This window comes from Eumetopias jubatus, unplaced genomic scaffold (genome assembly GCF_037043125.1).
Source record: "Eumetopias jubatus isolate StellerSeaLion01/CBP00866 unplaced genomic scaffold, mEumJub1_p1.0 scaffold_4, whole genome shotgun sequence".
NCBI lineage: Eukaryota > Metazoa > Chordata > Mammalia > Carnivora > Otariidae > Eumetopias > Eumetopias jubatus.
Genome location: NW_028274810.1, coordinates 53606672 through 53623441, shown reverse-complemented (window position 1 = coordinate 53623441; position 16770 = coordinate 53606672). Strand labels below are relative to the sequence as shown.

General features: G+C 41.9%; 1 protein-coding gene across 1 annotated transcript in view; it reads left to right on the top strand.

Annotated features, from left to right (window-relative positions):
• DNAJC6 (DnaJ heat shock protein family (Hsp40) member C6) overlaps positions 1-16770 on the top strand; it is a 46759-nt gene that overhangs the window by 6381 nt on the left and 23608 nt on the right. The window contains exons 4-12 of the mRNA XM_028102485.2: positions 4632-4754; positions 5937-6070; positions 6551-6745; positions 8082-8199; positions 9702-9781; positions 10638-10831; positions 10937-11017; positions 13260-13694; positions 15841-15975. Coding sequence (XP_027958286.1) covers positions 4632-4754; positions 5937-6070; positions 6551-6745; positions 8082-8199; positions 9702-9781; positions 10638-10831; positions 10937-11017; positions 13260-13694; positions 15841-15975 — 1495 coding nt within the window. The remainder of the gene's footprint in view (positions 1-4631; positions 4755-5936; positions 6071-6550; positions 6746-8081; positions 8200-9701; positions 9782-10637; positions 10832-10936; positions 11018-13259; positions 13695-15840; positions 15976-16770) is intronic.

Below are 16770 nucleotides of genomic sequence, written 5' to 3'. Positions count from 1 at the left end.
GCAGTCGCTTAACCAACTGAGCCACCCAGGCGCCCCTATTATTTTTTTATTGAGATGAAATTTATAGCATATACACAAATTTTAAACTTTAAAAATTACCCTAGGTTCACATCTTAGCTGTTCCTCTTCCTGGTTAAATCACCATTTTTTCCTATATAAATTAGAGATAACAATACCAATATCTACCTTGCAAATACTTAGAAACTTTTTCTGTAGGTTTGCTCTAAGGAATAAACCTGATAGCAGTATCTGCCCTATAGTAAGCATTTGGGAAGGGGTAGTTACGATTAATGTTAGTAATAATAAAATGCCACAAGAAATGATTGACTGAAATTCCCCTGTTTTCCAAAAATGGTGTAGTAGATTCTTAAAACACTGGATATGGCTCTTGAGTCTGACTCTCTGTAGTACCTTTTGCTCTTATGCTTAGCAGGTGGGAGGCTTCAGCCATCTTATCTCATGCTTGGGGCGATGGAGAGATGAAAATGGAGTGGCATCCAGCCCTGGTGCTGTTTTGGCTTCTGTCCCCACTGGGTGGTATCATGGCAGCCTGTAATCCATATGGCGTTTTCTGATGCTTATGGCTCTGGGAGGTGTTTAGAGAGACTGGAGATCGCATCGCAAAGTGTCACATGCCCAAGGATTGTGCTTATTGCATGAACCTATGAACTCCAGGGAGCTACAAAAATAGCTTTCAGTAATTGAATTCCTTAAAACATTTTTGTTTTGTTTTGTTTATGCCTTAATGTTTTTTTTCCCTTTTAGACAGAGTACAGGCTTTAAAAAAATTCTAATTGTATGTTTGCTTAATGGTGTATAATTATATATCAAGTAAATATATAATTATGGAGTACTTTAAATTAATATTATTTACTTGATTGATTTAATGATTCTGGAGCTTGTAGCCTATTGTGCTAGGAACAATTTAGCCAACTTTTAGCTGAGACTCATTACAGATATTGACATTTAAAGTGTTTGTATGGTTGACAGACAGCTTCTAAGAGGTTTAAAAATACTGCCTGGAAAATCAGTTTTTTTTTCATAATTTTACATGATTGCAACCTAAAACAACAACAAAATTGATTCACCTGTTCCCTCCCTGTGAGATCGTACATGTAGACAAATCTTAGTACAAGAAGTGATTGCCAAATGGGGTTCACTCCTTTGATCTTCCACTCATTCATTCACTCAGCAAATACCTACAGAGCACCTGCCATTCAACTAACACAGGGACACGACTCTGGGGTTACCAAATGAATAAGTTATGGTGTCCCTTCTCATGGGGCTTAGTGTCTAGAGGGGGAGACAGATGTAAACAGTTAATTTGAGTACAATTGGACAATAAGCTGGCACTCACTGTGCTTATGCTGTGCTACTTAATTCTCCTAACAGTCTTGTAATGTCCATTTTCACTTTACACACGAGAGATTCTAGGGTCTGAGAGATCGGTAACTTGATAAATGTCCATCAGGTCGTAAGTGTAAAGCAAAGGTGAAAACCCAGCCCATGGGTTCAACCATGTTGCTCTACTGATAAAAGCTTTCATAGATGAAAATGGACAAGGGCATGGGTACGAAGACCTAAGTTAGCTAAGTTAGCTAAGATTTCTGTCTGTGGGTGTTCGACAAACTGTCAGAGACAAAAGAGCACTTGAATTTGGGTTTTAAAGGATGAATACAGATTTGCCAAGGGAAGAAAAACGTTGCAGACAAGAACCGGCTTGTATAGATGTACACTTTGCAATTTCTCTGATGGCAAAATTTATCTTCCCAACTATTCTTTTTTTTTTTTTAATCAATATATCATTTCCACTCCTTGAGAACACATCAGTGGGGAATCCATTTGAGTGTAAAGAATGGGCCAGAAACAGCCCTGATTTATGTTGGGTAGGAAGGGGCAAGTTGATATGGATCTGACAGAAGCCCAGTAGTGGGTCGCCCTGGATTGTTTGGTAGCTATGTCAAGCATTTCAACTACCTTGTTTAATAAACCACATCTGTCATTGCCAAAAGGTATAGGGAAGTGAGTACCTGAAAGGTCCCCTGCCATTACCCTATAATCATCTTACAGAAAAATGTTACAAATTAAGCTAAAAGAATAAGCTTTCTTGGCAACCCCAGAATGAGAAACTCCAGGTGTTTGCTTTTGGATGTCACCTCTAAAGAGACCACACATCACTTCCCATTTATATTTTGACAGTGATTATCTGATTACCAGAAAAGGGCAACCAAATAGATTGTTCCTGCCTCCCTCTCCCCACTGTTAAATATTAGGAATTTGAGACATTTGGGTTTTCTTAGGCCAGTGGTGGTAGTGTTTCTGAGTATTTTCTGGTGACACCGTCCATATAAAACCTAGTTTTTCTCCAGAATTCCCTACCTCAGCCAATGGCACCTGTCATCCTTTTATCTAGCCATTCAGACTGGAAATCTGGGAGTCATCCTTGACTCTTTCTCCCTCATGGCTTAAGTATACCCCTTCACACTCGTTCACTGCCCCCATATGATCAATCTCCAAGTCGTATATGCACAGGTGTTCTACTTCATCTCTAATTCTTGAATCCCTCGAGTCTTTTTGTACTCCACTGCCACTCACCTGGCCTAAGCCACCATCATCCCTGACTTTGATTCCTCAGCGGCCTCCTGACTGCTCTCCCTAGCTACTCACATGGCATCCACATCCATTCTCCACACTGGATCTTAAGAGATCTTTGGAAAATGCAGATGAGAGTCATTCTCCTTCTTAAATATTCTCTCAGCTCCTAACAAGGCCTTGTATGATCTGGTGGCCCTTCAGTCTACCTTCTTGCCAAACAGGATTTCATTCATTTTGTTCAAACATAGCTGGCTTTATCTGAACTCAGGGCTTTGCATTGGCAGTTATCTGATACAATAATGATCACAATAGCTAACATTTCTTAATCACTTTGTGTGTGTCAGATACTGAGCTGAGCCCTTAAAATACATCCTCATGTAGTAACCACACCCTGTGAGGTAGGTAGGTAGGTACCACTCACCACATTTTATGAAGGAAGAAAGGCTAAAAGAGGTCACAAAGTTTGCCCAAGTCTAAAATTCTTCTTATTTTGATTACCTAAATCAGTAAGTATCTAATCAGTTGGGGTTCATGCCTAATATTTTGAGCAAATGATAATCTCTATCAGTATACTATTGTTGCCCAGTGATTTATATTCAGAAGACCTGGGTTGTACTGCTGGTACTGACCGGCAGTATTACTTTATTTATTTATTTTTATTTATTTATTTATTTATTTATTTATTTATTTATTTATTTTTCAGATTTTGTTTATTTATTTGACAGAGAAACACAGTGAGAGAGGGAACACAAGCAGAGGAAGTGGGAGAGGGAGAAGCAGGCTTCCCACTGAGCAGGGAGCCCGATGTGGGGGCTTGATCCCAGGACCCTGGGATCATGACCTGAGCCGAAGGCAGACGCTTAACAACTGAGCCACCCAGGTGCCCCTGGCCGTATGACTTTAGACAAGGCAACCTCTGTGAGTCAGTTTTCTCATCTGTAGAATGGGGATCACATTAATACCTGACTTGTATGATTGTGGTACAGCTCAGAGCCAGATAGAATTCCAGGAACATAGTCAATGCTCTGTAATGGGTTAGATGAACACGTGTGTTAGATGAATGAAAATATCAAGGATTGCCCTCATGGAGTTGTGAGTTCTCTCATTAAGACAGAAAGAAATAAGAGCTCTGAACAAGGGTACCTTTGACTCACTCTGCAGCTCTTTTCATGTTCTCATGAGAACTGGGGTAAAATTAGGGATAATGCAGAATTTATAAGGTAATATTATAATTAAGTATCTAATAGGCAGGTCAAAACATTTTATACTTAGTAGAAATTAAATGCAACCTCACAGAATAAAAAAATCCAAATATATAGTTTAAATGGTCTATTTTATTTTTTTAGAGAGAGATTGTGCATGCATGTGCATGTACACATGGGGGTAAGAGACTGGGGTGGGGGAGAGGGCAGAGGGAGAGGGAAAGAGAGACTCTCAAGCAGACTCCATACTGAGCGCAGAGCCCAGTGCAGGGCTTGATCTCATGACCCTGAGATCATGACCTGAGCTGAGATCAAGAATTGGTCGCTTGACTGACTGAGCCACCCAGGTACCCCTAAATGGTCCATTTTTATTTAAAACGTACTTCAAGGGGCACCTGGGTGGCTCAGTCGTTGAGCGTCTGCCTTTGGCTCAGGTCATGATCCCAGGGTCCTGGGATCGATCCCCACATCAGGCACTCTGCTCCGCGGGAAGCCTGCTTCTCCCTCTCCCGCTCTGCCTGCTTGTGTTCCCTCTCTCGCTATGTCCCTCTCTCTCTGTCAAATAAATAAAAATAAAATCTTAAAATAAATAAATAAATAAATAAATAAAACGTACTTCAAAATGTGTGTTTTGATACCTTTACTGGAATGGAATTTTTTAATTAAGAAATTGTTATATTAAACAACTCTTCTGTGTTTGGACCCTGTTCCCATCTCTTCCTGTCTATATTAAAAGAGAATGTGGTATCATATTCCAGAAGTTGTTGGTGTGATAGCTCCTTATGGAGAGGGGTCGCTTGGGGAATTCATTTCCTTCATGCTCTGTTCCGTTAGGTCTCAGAGTGCAGTTGGCCCATCAGGCAGGCCCCCAGTCTGCACAACCTTTTTGCTGTGTGTCGGAATATGTATAATTGGCTACTACAGAATCCCAAAAACGTCTGTGTTGTCCACTGCTTGGTGAGTAACCTTTATTGTTGTTGTTGCTGTCATTTGTGGTAGGTGGGTTTGGTTTGGCCAAATACACCTGGCTCTATACAGACTGGTGGACAGGTAACATTTAAACAGATTAAGCATTTATTGAATCCCTACTTAGGAACTAGTTAATGTGAGGGATATAAAAACGAGGGAGGAATTTATTATTCTTGCCTTAAAGCTTGAGTACTCTTGAGAGAGGCAGATACATACACATAACACAGGACCTCTAGAATGTGCTGAGTATTATAAAAGAGGTAGAAACAAGGACTGTGGGTATGTAGGCAAAAATACCATTGATTTCTGTGTGAATAAAGTTGATAAACACATTGGAATACGTATCATTTCTTTTTGTGCTTGAATAAAAATGAAATAAGAAGACCCATCTGCCCTTGTAAGTATAGATTGATTGTATGTGACAGCAATTCCTTTGGGACTGATGACTCTTTTGATCCCTGACTCCTTAGAATCCCTTTCCCCAGCTCTTCTCTGGTGGTTTCTTACCTATCATTTAAAACTCAGCTCTGGCAAAATCTTTCTGACTCGTGAGTATTTTCACAGTATGGACATTCCCATTGTATATCTAAATGTCCTCTGTGGCATCCTCATAATCTGGTGACCTGCCTGTTTTCCTACTAGACTGTAAGCATGTTGCAGGCAAGAACTGTGTCTTCTTTACCTTTGTACCCAGGTATGAAGGTTTGGAATCAGTGATTGCATACATGAACAAATGGACACACAAGTGGAATCTGAGCATAAATCTATACATAGCTTATTCCAAAAGCAGTATTTACCTAATCTGTCAACTCTACCTCTGGCCTGCAATCAAGAGACCTCAACTACTAGTTCTGATCCTACAAGTCCAAAGTTACTTTGAAGATTAGATTATTTTTCAGTAAATATATGCAAATCAAATTTATGTTGCTTGGTTTTTTAGGTTAGAAGAGAGTTAATTTTGCCCTAAGAATAAGTCTTCCTTGCTGCTTTGTGATTTGAAGAGCTGGGACAGAGTTTGGTTTTCAGGCGCACAGTTTTGAACTGAAAATCATTCTGTTAAGAGGAATTCTCCCTCTGTCTCCCCTCTTTTAACTGCAAGTATAGCCATTCTCGGTGGTGAGTGGCTGATTGGACCATGTTTGTGACAGGTTTATGTATCTTCCTTGGCAGGATGGACGGGCAGCGTCGTCAATTCTGGTTGGTGCTATGTTCATTTTCTGTAATCTCTACTCCACTCCTGGCCCGGCCGTGCGATTGTTATATGCAAAGCGACCCGGAATCGGACTGTCACCATCCCACAGGAGGTAAAGTAAGCTAGATGCAAGGTAGGCCCAGATGTTTTTAAAAAAAGGAAAACCCTTTTTAGGTAATTGACTTATTATATTCCCATTAGTCACAGTTTCTTCTTTTCTCTTATTTAAATTGCCTCTCCTTTTTTGATAAACCCTAAAATTTTTCTAGAGCCAGCCTTTAGCTGATAAATTGAATCTGATAGATCAAATAGGAATAGATGTGCAAATATCGAGCTAGTATAAGGTTCCCATAAGCTTTTTCACTTAATAAATACCCTTTTATCAGTTCTTTCGGGGAAATATAGTAATGTCACTAGATGAAAGCTTTCCTAAATGGCAACTTCCTTTTTTGGTAGTTAATGTTTAAGAAATTATCACATTAAATGGTTATTATAAATTAGTTATTTACAAGAACAGACTTCATAGCAAAGATTGATTGCTTCTTTCTTCTGGTGTGCTAGGCACCGACAGAATGTCAATCTTCTGTTTCAGATACCTGGGCTATATGTGTGACCTCCTAGCAGACAAACCCTACCGCCCTCACTTCAAGCCTCTCACCATTAAGTCCATCACTGTCAGTCCAGTTCCTTTTTTTAACAAACAGAGAAATGGATGTCGTCCTTACTGTGATGTATTGATTGGAGAAACCAAAATATATACAACCTGTGCAGATTTTGAACGAATGAAGTAAGTTATGATGCTTTTCTTTTTTTTTTGATACTTTTCTTTTTTTTTAAGATTTTATTTATTTGAGAGAGAGAGAGCACACAAGAGAGCGAGTACAAGTGGGGCGGGGAAGGGTAGAGGGAGAAGGAGAAGCAGGCTCCCCGCTGAGCAGGGAGCCTGATGTGGGACTCAATCCCAGGACCCTGAGATCGTGACCTGAGCCAAAGACAGACTCTTAACCGACTGAGCCACCCAGGCACCCCAGTCATGATACTTTTTTTCACTTCTTCTTGTGAATTGCTCAATTCTTGTATAAGCTGGATCATATTCTTCCTGTGAGGACTGCATTATTGTGACATGACTGATACTAAAAAACAAAGTTCTATGTAGGTTAGAAAAGCACAAGTAAGTCAAGAGATGCTATAACTCCTTCTCAAATGGAGACACAAGTAAGGGACTAACGTGAGCTATAATGAGGGTTAAGACAGTGATGGGGACTGAGGACCTGCACATTTAAGAAAGAAATGACCTTGATGAGATTTGGTGAGGATGAGGGAAGAATCAGGGATGAACGAAGTTTCTGGGTGAGCAATGAGGTAGATGGTGATGTGATTAAAGAAGTTATAGAATCCACAATAAAGAGCAGGTGCCAGTGGGAGGTGTTAGGAAGTGTGGAGAGCAGGGAGTGGATGGTAACATAAAATGAAGTTAGTTTGGGACACCTGGGCGGCTCAGTCTGTTAAGCACCTGCCTTTGGCTCAGGTCATGATCTCAGGGTCCAGGAGTCGAGTCCCACATCGGGCTCCTTGCTCAGCAGGAGCTCCTTGCTCAGCCTGGCGCTCCCCCCTGCTCATGCGCTCACTCTCTCTCTCTCACTCTCTCTCGCTCTGACAAATAAATAAAATCTTTAAAAAAAGATGAAGTTAATTTGGAATAGGTTGAATTTGGGGATTGGTATCCAAGACCCTCATAGAGCATGGCATTATGATCTTGGTTGGATATTTTTGTTCCCTCTGTCCCTGCTTTAACTATTCATTTAAAGTTAGGAAATGACAAATACATCAGAGCTAGGTGTACTTGAGGTTTATGAGATCTGCAAAGTAGGGATGGGCAGTCAATTTATCTGGAAGTCCAGATGGGATGGAGGGAGAGAGAGGGCCTAGCATCAGACCAACAGCATCCCATGGTAGAACCAGTTTGCATCCACAGCTGTGCTCCTGACTCTGCTCAAGGTAGGAAATGGTTCTTGGGTCTAGGCTTGGGCAACAGGTCCCTTGGCCAGAGCCACAGAGGACTCTACCTTTGTGATTATACAAGATTGGACTCTTGCAGTGTATATTTTTGTTTCTGTTTAAAGAGAATACCGGGTCCAAGATGGAAAAATCTTCATTCCCTTGAGCATCACTGTACAAGGAGATGTGGTTGTTTCCATGTATCATTTGAGGTCAACCATTGGGAGCCGGCTACAGGCTAAGGTATGGTTTCATGAAGAATCATGGCATAAACTCTTCTGAGCTTTTACTAGGAGTATTTTATTGTATCTTATTCTTTAAAGTAAGCTCTATGCCCAGTGTGGAGCTTGAATTCATGACTCTGTGCTCTGCCGGCTGAGCCAGCCAGGCATCCCTTAATATAAGGAGTTTTTGGAGGCTTTTCTCTGCATCACTTTGGGTTTGAATGGCTTGTAGTTTTAGAATTAGAAAGAGCCTTTAAAGATTACTTATACCGATTTCCCTATTTTATAGGGAATGAGACTCAGAAAGGTGGTGATTTGCCCCGTCCTTGGCATGATGCCTTTGCCAGAAGCTGACAGCCCTAGAGCTTCTAGCAAACCTTGCTCTTTAGAAGCTTGTGCCCTTTTTTATAGTGTCCCATTTGAATCAATGTGAGAGGAGATATTTCTATGAAGGGTGTGGGATTAAGTAATTATATTTTTTCAATTTTTTTATTACCATGAAATTCACATATTAACATAAAATTCACTCTTTTAATGTGTACAGTACAATTATGTTTAGTATTTTCAAAAGGTTATGCAGCACCACTATATAATTCCAGAACATCTTTGTCATGCCCAGAAGAAACCCTATACTTGTTAGCGGCCACTGCCTATTCCCCTTTTCCATCTCCTGGGCAACCACTAATCTACTTTCTGTTTCTATAGACTTGCCTATTTGGGACATTTCATATAAACGGAATCATACAATATGTGGTCCTTTGAGACTGGCTTCTTTCACTTAGCGTGTTTCTGAAATTCACCCATGTTGTATCATGTATCAGTACTTCATTCCTTTGTATGACCAAATAATATTCCATTGTGGCTCTATCACTTTTCATTAATCTCTTCATCAGTTGATGGACATTTGGGTCTTGCCTCTTCTTGGATATTATGAATAATGTAATAAGTACTTGTATTTTAATTCATCAAATATTTGCTAAGTGCATACTCTGTGCCAGTCATCACCTTAGGGGTTTAGGACAGACAAGAATAAGACTGTGTCCCTGCCCTTCAGGAGCTTAGCCTAGCAGGAGAAAGTCACCACATATCTGAATATCCACTATCACAGTAGAGGTGGGATGGGATGCCATAATGGGAGTGGTTTGTTTTAGCCAGTGGTGGCTACAGAAAGGCTACAGAGAGGATATGACCTTGTAAGGTGGCCCTTGAAGGACGAGTTCCTCAGGTTGGAGCACGGGCATTCTGGGTAGAAGGAATGGAAAGAGCCAAGGTATGGTAGTGTGCAAGAACGTGAGATATTAGTGGAGGAAGAAATGGTTTGTCCAAGCAGAGTTCATGGGGGAAGAGAGGCTGGAAATAACACCGGGCCATTACCAAATGGCAAGGTCACTGAGTATTCATAGTAAACAAAGGCTCAGATGTTGAAACAGTTGAAGGTGTATGGCTCCCCAAAATATAATCTTTTGATCCGATTCCCTCTTCATGGGTTGATTGTAATGTGCTTCTCTCCTATATTTTTAGGTGACCAACACCCAGATATTCCAGCTTCAGTTTCATACTGGATTCATACCACTGGAAACCACAGTTTTAAAGTTCACCAAGTGAGTACTGCTTGCCGAACACCCCTTTCAATACAAGCAGCTGTGAAATGCTGGAAGCCAAGTGCCCAAAGCTCATTCGCTCCGTGCAGCAGCGTCCCCTGGCAGCGTCCCCTGGAATCCTGCGCTGCAGGACTGTTAGGGTGTAGCTTAGCAACACAGAGAGCCTGGTTGCCTTTTACAACTTGCAATTGGGTATAATTTGTCTTGAACACAATAGGATCAAAGACTTCAAACAGAAAGGTCTAAAATTCCCTGTGAGGGAACAAGACTGAACAAAGTGGAAACAAAGTATCAATACTGTGACCCTTTGCATCTGTGTATCCCTTCGTGTTTTTCAACAGGGAGCGCAGTTTAATCTGTGGTAAGATATGAGGGATGACCCTTCAGACAGGATGCCAGGCCATAGCCCTGAAGAAGGGTACCCCTCTGTACGAACCTTAGTTGCTTTAATATGGTGTGGTCTTGGGAACTCAGAAGGGTGGCTGAAGCCAGGGGGATAGGGTCAGGGTAGGGGTGGACATTCAAGAGCTCAGGGTGGCGGTTGGGGGCTGTTTCATTATGTTAACAACAGATTTGGCCTGACCCAGGCATACTGGCTGGATCTATCAGCCGTCCTTCTAGAATGCTTTCACAAGTGGTAGTATCCGAATTCTTTGAGTAGCCATTATTCTCCTCTTTCCTCTAGATGAGGAAAACAGGCTCAGAACAGTAAAGTAACTTAACTGGTTAATGACTGCTTTTTGTCGAGGAATGAGTCTCAGGGTTAATCTGAGTCAACCTACAATGGTTTCTGTGCTGAACATCATTCTGATCCCATTGTTTTTCACCAATCTTCTTCTTTTAAATTCCTATGTAGACCTGAGTTGGATGCATGTGATGTACCAGAAAAATATCCTCAGCTATTTCAGGTGACTCTGGATGTAGAACTACAGCCCCACGACAAAGTGATAGACTTAACCCCACCATGGGAACATTACTGCACAAAAGATGTCAATCCTAGCATCCTCTTCTCGTCTCACCAGGAGCATCAGGATACTCTGGTCTTAGGAGGTATGAGTCCCCTGGTTTTGTTTTCAGGGCAAAGCCTCTGTGTTATGTATCACTTTGACTTCTTTACTGTGTTTCACTGATGTTGCATGGCCTTCTGTCTTGCAGGACAGGCTCCAATAGACATCCCTCCAGACAACCCCAGGCATTTTGGGCAAGGTGGCTTCTTTTCCTCTCTCTGTTGGCAAGGTACTTCCAGGCATTTCTCTGAGTTACGTGGTTAGATACTTAAGTTACATGGTTCTTCTGTAAACATGGTTTGTCCTCGAAGCAGCCTCAAAGACAGCAACACTTGAAGTCATCCTTGTTCCTCCTTATTTCACACCCTCCCTGCTCATTCCTTTTTTCAAATCAGGCGATTTGAAATTACTTCCCTACTTTCAACTCCATGGGTAGGTACTCTTAGACTGATGTAGAAAACCATTTTCAGCCGGATTCTACCTTTTCTCTCTATGCTGTGTTTTGGATCACATCTTTCCTGGATTTACAAATAAGCGTGATATTTTCTAGGATTTCCCTTTATGCTGCCGACACACGAATGCCCTCGAGTACATGTTCTGAAAATATAAAGTCTGGCATTTCCCCCAGAGGGCTCTCACCACCAACAGGGTGGATCTAAGCTTCCTCCGGTGCAGAAAAGGCACACGCTTCGCCCATATGTCTCTGCTACGTGCTTTAACAGCCATGGCAGAAATTGGGCTCAGTCACAGTATCCTTTTCTGCCAAACCTGGAGATGTTTTTAGAATCTTTCCAACATAACACTTCAGACCGCTGCCATTGGTAGACTGGCATTGGCATTCTGTCCATACACATTTGCCTCCTTGCTGTAGCGTTTGCTGAGGTTAACTGCAAGATTCAATGCAGAATTGAATCGCAAGAACTTTCTCTAAGAAAGGGGTAGGAAAATAGCTTTGGAAATGCTCTGGATAAAATTCTCTTGATTGACCTTTCTTCACTAGGTGAACATAAGATGGTATTCCCATTGCCTATGGAGTTTTCCATGTTTGGTGACAAAAAAAGCTCACAGAATTCCTTTGAATTAAAAGCCTTACTTTCAGAATTTCCTACTGAGAAGTGGAACCAATAACATTAAAAAAAATTGGAAAAGCCCAGCGAAATCTAGCAGCAGGTAGACTTCCCAGTTCCCACAGTAACAAGTCCCCTACCATCTTACCTTCCTCACATAAGGGCTTTTAATGAAACTTCACTTTTCCTTCTCCATTGACATTATAGTAAGTAATTTAGAAATCATTCCTGTTAGGGTCTGAAATAGGTTTTAGCACAAATGCACATTTCTTATCTGAACCTTGCAGAACCAGAAGCATTTAGGAATTGCAAAAGTTTTTGACTTTCAGAAAGGTGATATGGTACATAAATTGTATATTACTTAGCATCCCCAATGGCATCTCAGACAACTTGTAATGGAACATATTCATGTTTCTGCATTGAAACATAAAAATAATCACACTGGGTGAGATAAATGAAGATTATAAATACTTTCACGTCAGTTCTGGTCAGATTTTTCCACCAGCTGAATTTGTTCCAAACTTAGGGAAACGTTTTCCATTTCATAGTTTTTTCCATTTCAGAATTGGGGATTAGGGATGTCAATCTGTACTTGATTTGGAATGTGGGTCTAGCTGACATTAAATAACGAAGTTTCCTTGGAGGATCTGTCTCAAGGAGGGCCTGGAAAGTCACTCACCAGCCTCTCCATCCCTTCTCCGGAACAGGCCTCTTCCTTGCTGCCCATCTGATGCTGAAAGGGTCTAAGGACCATCCTGAGTGGAGCCTCTCCGTCCATTCACTTGTTAGGTGTGTGTGGCTTGCTTCCACTCCAGACTGTGGGAGGAAGGACTTGCTTTTGGCCGCAGGCCTGGAAAAGAAAAGACAGTGAGAGGAATCAGCAAAGGATTAGGAAATAACAGGTTTTTTTCCCAAAGCACCTAGCAATAGCACCTGGAAGATAATAATCATAATCATACTCGTAAACGCTTAAGTACTACATAATATTGGTCTGAACACTTTCTCTCTATCATCTTATGTAATCCTTACAGTAGCCAGCAGAGTTAGGTACTCTTTGTTACCCCCATTTTGCTGAGGAGGAAACCAAGGCACAGAGGAGAAGTAAAGTAACTTTCTCAATGTCACAGAACCAGTAAGTAGTAGAGGTGGGATTCAGACCCAGCCTGTCTGGTTCCGAAGTTTCTGCTCGTCCCCATTATGCTATCCTGCCTCTCAGATGCTCAACAAAGGGTGATTGAATGATTTGAGAAATACATCAGGTTTTCCATCGGTAAGGGTCTGAAAGCATTGTTTGCTCAGGGCTGCTCCTTTCTCTTTCTGGAGTAATGGACTGACTTCACTCACAAAAATCAGTAATGCTGTGGCCAGTAACTAACTAATTATGGGCACCTCTGCCTTCCTTAGATCAGAAATCAGAAAAATCATTCTGTGAGGAGGACCATGCTGCCCTAGTGAATCCAGAAAGTGAGCAGTCGGACGATGAACTTCTGACCCTTTCCAGTCCACACGGCAACGTGAGTGGTGACAAACATCATGGAGCTAAAAAGCCCAGCAAAAAGCAGCAGGGGTCCGCTGCTCCTCCACCCCCCGAGGATGTGGACCTTCTGGGCCTAGAAGGGTCTGCAGTGAGTAAGAACTTCTCTCCGCCAGTGGCACCTCCCACCAATTCTGAACTGCTGAGTGACCTGTTTGGGGGTGGAGGTGCAGCTGGGCCTGCCCAGCCTGGCCAGTCAGGGGTAGAAGACATGTTTCATCCGAGTGGACCTGCGTCCGCCCAGTCGACACCACGCCGATCTGCCACCTCCACGTCTGCGTCTCCAACCCTAAGAGTGGGAGAAGGTAATGTTTTCCATGTTGCACTGTACCTCTCAGTTTTGAATTGTAACCTTGGGGCCAAGCAGGCAAAATTGAGCTTTCCTTGTAAGCAGACTTTTCTGGTCTCCCTGAAAGGCTCTCAGAGGTCTCTATCTTCTGTTAAATGGAGAACACAAGAGGAAATGGAAATGTTGTCCATTTTGGTAGGACAGTGTAAGAGTGAATGCTTGAGCTCTTCATCCTTTCTTTGTTTTTTTTTTTTTTTCCCCCAAAGCTTCAGTCCCGGAGCTGCTTTAGTGACTTTTCCTTGGAGATGTAGACTGATGAATTATTACTAATAATAACAGCTAATAATCTTGGGGTACTCACTCTTTGCCTAACATGAAATTTCACACTAAACATGGATTCAATTATTATAAAAACCTGGTAATTAGGTGCTATTATTGTCCCTATTTTTAGAGTGAAGGAAATGGAGGCTTAGGGTCAAATTAGTAGTGTACATTTATACAGCTTGTTATTGGCGGGGCCAGGGTCCAAAACTGAGCCAGTGGACTTGAGAGCTCTCTCTTAGTTTTCCTGTAATGTCTTCCTGGAATTGTGATTTTTCTGAATGCACTTTGGTTATGCAGAGAAGTACTTCATTGGCTCAGGATGCATTTAAGGGACTTAGGCCAGCACCACCACGGACTGTAACTGAGCAGTTGTTGCCCATGTGGTCTGGCTTCCCTTTGCTCACTGCTACAGACCCGACCTATGACCGGTCATCCACAATGCTTTGAAATTTGCAAGATGCTGTAGCTGGGTCAGCGTTTTAGCTGCCCCTTCTTACCCTCACCATCAACCAAGATGACATCACGTTAGGAAGAGTAAAGAGAAATGTTTCAACTCTCCACTCCCATGGTAACCTATGGAAACTTGCTTTCCCAAGCTAATCCTTCAGTTCTCAGAGGGCTCTGGGGGTGGTCTTGATTTAGAGTTGTTCAACTGGAGGCGTTTGGTGTAAGAGTGAGTCTTAAAATCATGGAATGGGGGTGTTGAGGCTTAAGCTCCTACATTAGTTATTGATGGAGCCATGGTGGTACCCAGGTGCCCTGAGTCCCAGGCTGTTTCCTATCTATTTGACTTCCTCTTATCTAGTTCTTACTCACCAAAGTGAATAAAAGATCTGTCAGGAAAAAAAATCTGCAGGGTCCAAAATACCATAGTACTCAGTCAGGTTTCAAGGCCACACACCTTGCATGACTTTCAGTGATTTAATTCATCACAGTCTAATGCAGATAGTTACATTCTAGGGTCAGAGCTACAAGGGATGTTTGAGACATGAGTTAAATCTGTGCCCCAGGTTATAGATAATGAAATTGAGCCTAAATATATTGATTGACTTGGCTCTCTGAAACCTCCATTTTGTTGTCTGTGGAGTGAAGGTAATACTACTATCTGGCAGGGAGAGACTGAGAAGCAGCTGACATACTTTTTATGAAAGGCAGTGTAAGCCCTGAGAAACGATACAATATTGGTTTTACTGTATTGTTGCTGGAGGCCTCAGCTGCTTGCTTTGTTCTAGTCTTTTTAGTACATTCACAAACTTTTCCTCACTTATCTGCATCTGGTTTCTAGCAAGTTATTTGAGAAAGCATTTGAGTGACATAGCAACACTCATTTTCTCCTCTTTCTAACTTTCAAGTGAGCCAGAGACCATGAAAAACACGAAACTAAATTAAATAAAACCTGATCAGTGGGGTTTTCTACTGCTTGCCTGGATAGCAGAGCTCCCCTACCTGGTATTTGTCCACTAGTATATTCAATATGAGCCCAGGTTGTTCATGGAGCATTTTCTTTGGTCCCAGCACGGTTTTGCGGGTCATTTCTAGAGGGCCCATGAGGCCCTCATTGATGGTGTTTATGTATCATCCAGCAGATAAATCTACAGTCCTCCTTTGTCCATAAAGATGGGATTGTTCCTGTGCAGTCAGGAATCCTCAGGTTCCATTGTTGGCCCTGGGGGAAGTTTTAAGGATAGGATGGGCGTGTGGAGCAGCCCGGGAGGCAGGCTTCATCCCAGTGTTTCAAATATTTGGCCTAAGACCTGGCCATAGTGACAACTCTTCAATATTAATTTAATGAATGAACTCACAGGACAAAGAAACACATTTTTCCTTCTGTTGTCTAGGTGCCGCCTTTGACCCGTTTGGAGCACCTTCTAAACCATCAGGTCAGGATTTGCTGGGTTCTTTTCTGACCACGTCCAGTGCTTCCAGTGACCCCTTTCTTCAGCCTACAAGAAGTCCTTCACCTACAGTGCATGGTAAGAACGTATTTTAATTAATTAATTTATTTATAAAAAATTTTATGTATGTATGTATGTATGTATGTATGTATTTTAGAGAGGGAGTGTGTGTGTGTGAGTGGGGATTGGGGCAGGGAGGAGGGAGAGGGAGAGAGTCATCGAAATGGCCTACATGGCCCTATGTGCTCTCGTCCCCCAGTGCTGTGACCTCATGTCCTCCCCCTCCTGCTCTCTCCGTTCTAGCCATACTGACCTCTTACTGTTGTGCTGGCTGTCCCCTCTTCCCAAGGCATTGGTTTGACTAACTCCTTCAGCTCCTTTGATCTCTGCTCAACTGGTACCTTCTCAGTGGGGTCTACTCCAACTGCTCCATTTCATATCACAACTCATCTCCGTGCCCCTACTGTAGATTTTTGTTTCATCGTATTTATCAACTTCCAATATACTCAATAATTTATTCATGTGTTATGTTTCTTTTTCTTTGTCCATCTCTCCCCACAAGAATATGAGCTCACAAAAGCAGGGAGTTTTGTTTGTTTTGTTCATTAATGCTTCCCTAGTGTCTAGAAGAATTATGGGCACATAGTAGGTATTATCCATCTGTCTTCCCATACAGTATGTAAATATAAAATGAATTAAATCGTTTTTTCCTAAGTCTCTTTGGTGAATAGTGATAGTGTTAATAAGGTTATATATTTTCCCCAACTTTAATACTTTGAACTTATAGTTTTCATAAGAGTACTATCTTTTGTGTCCCATGGGTATGTATGTTAATAGTTCAGCATGGCAATTCTGGACTCAGTTCTCTGGTGC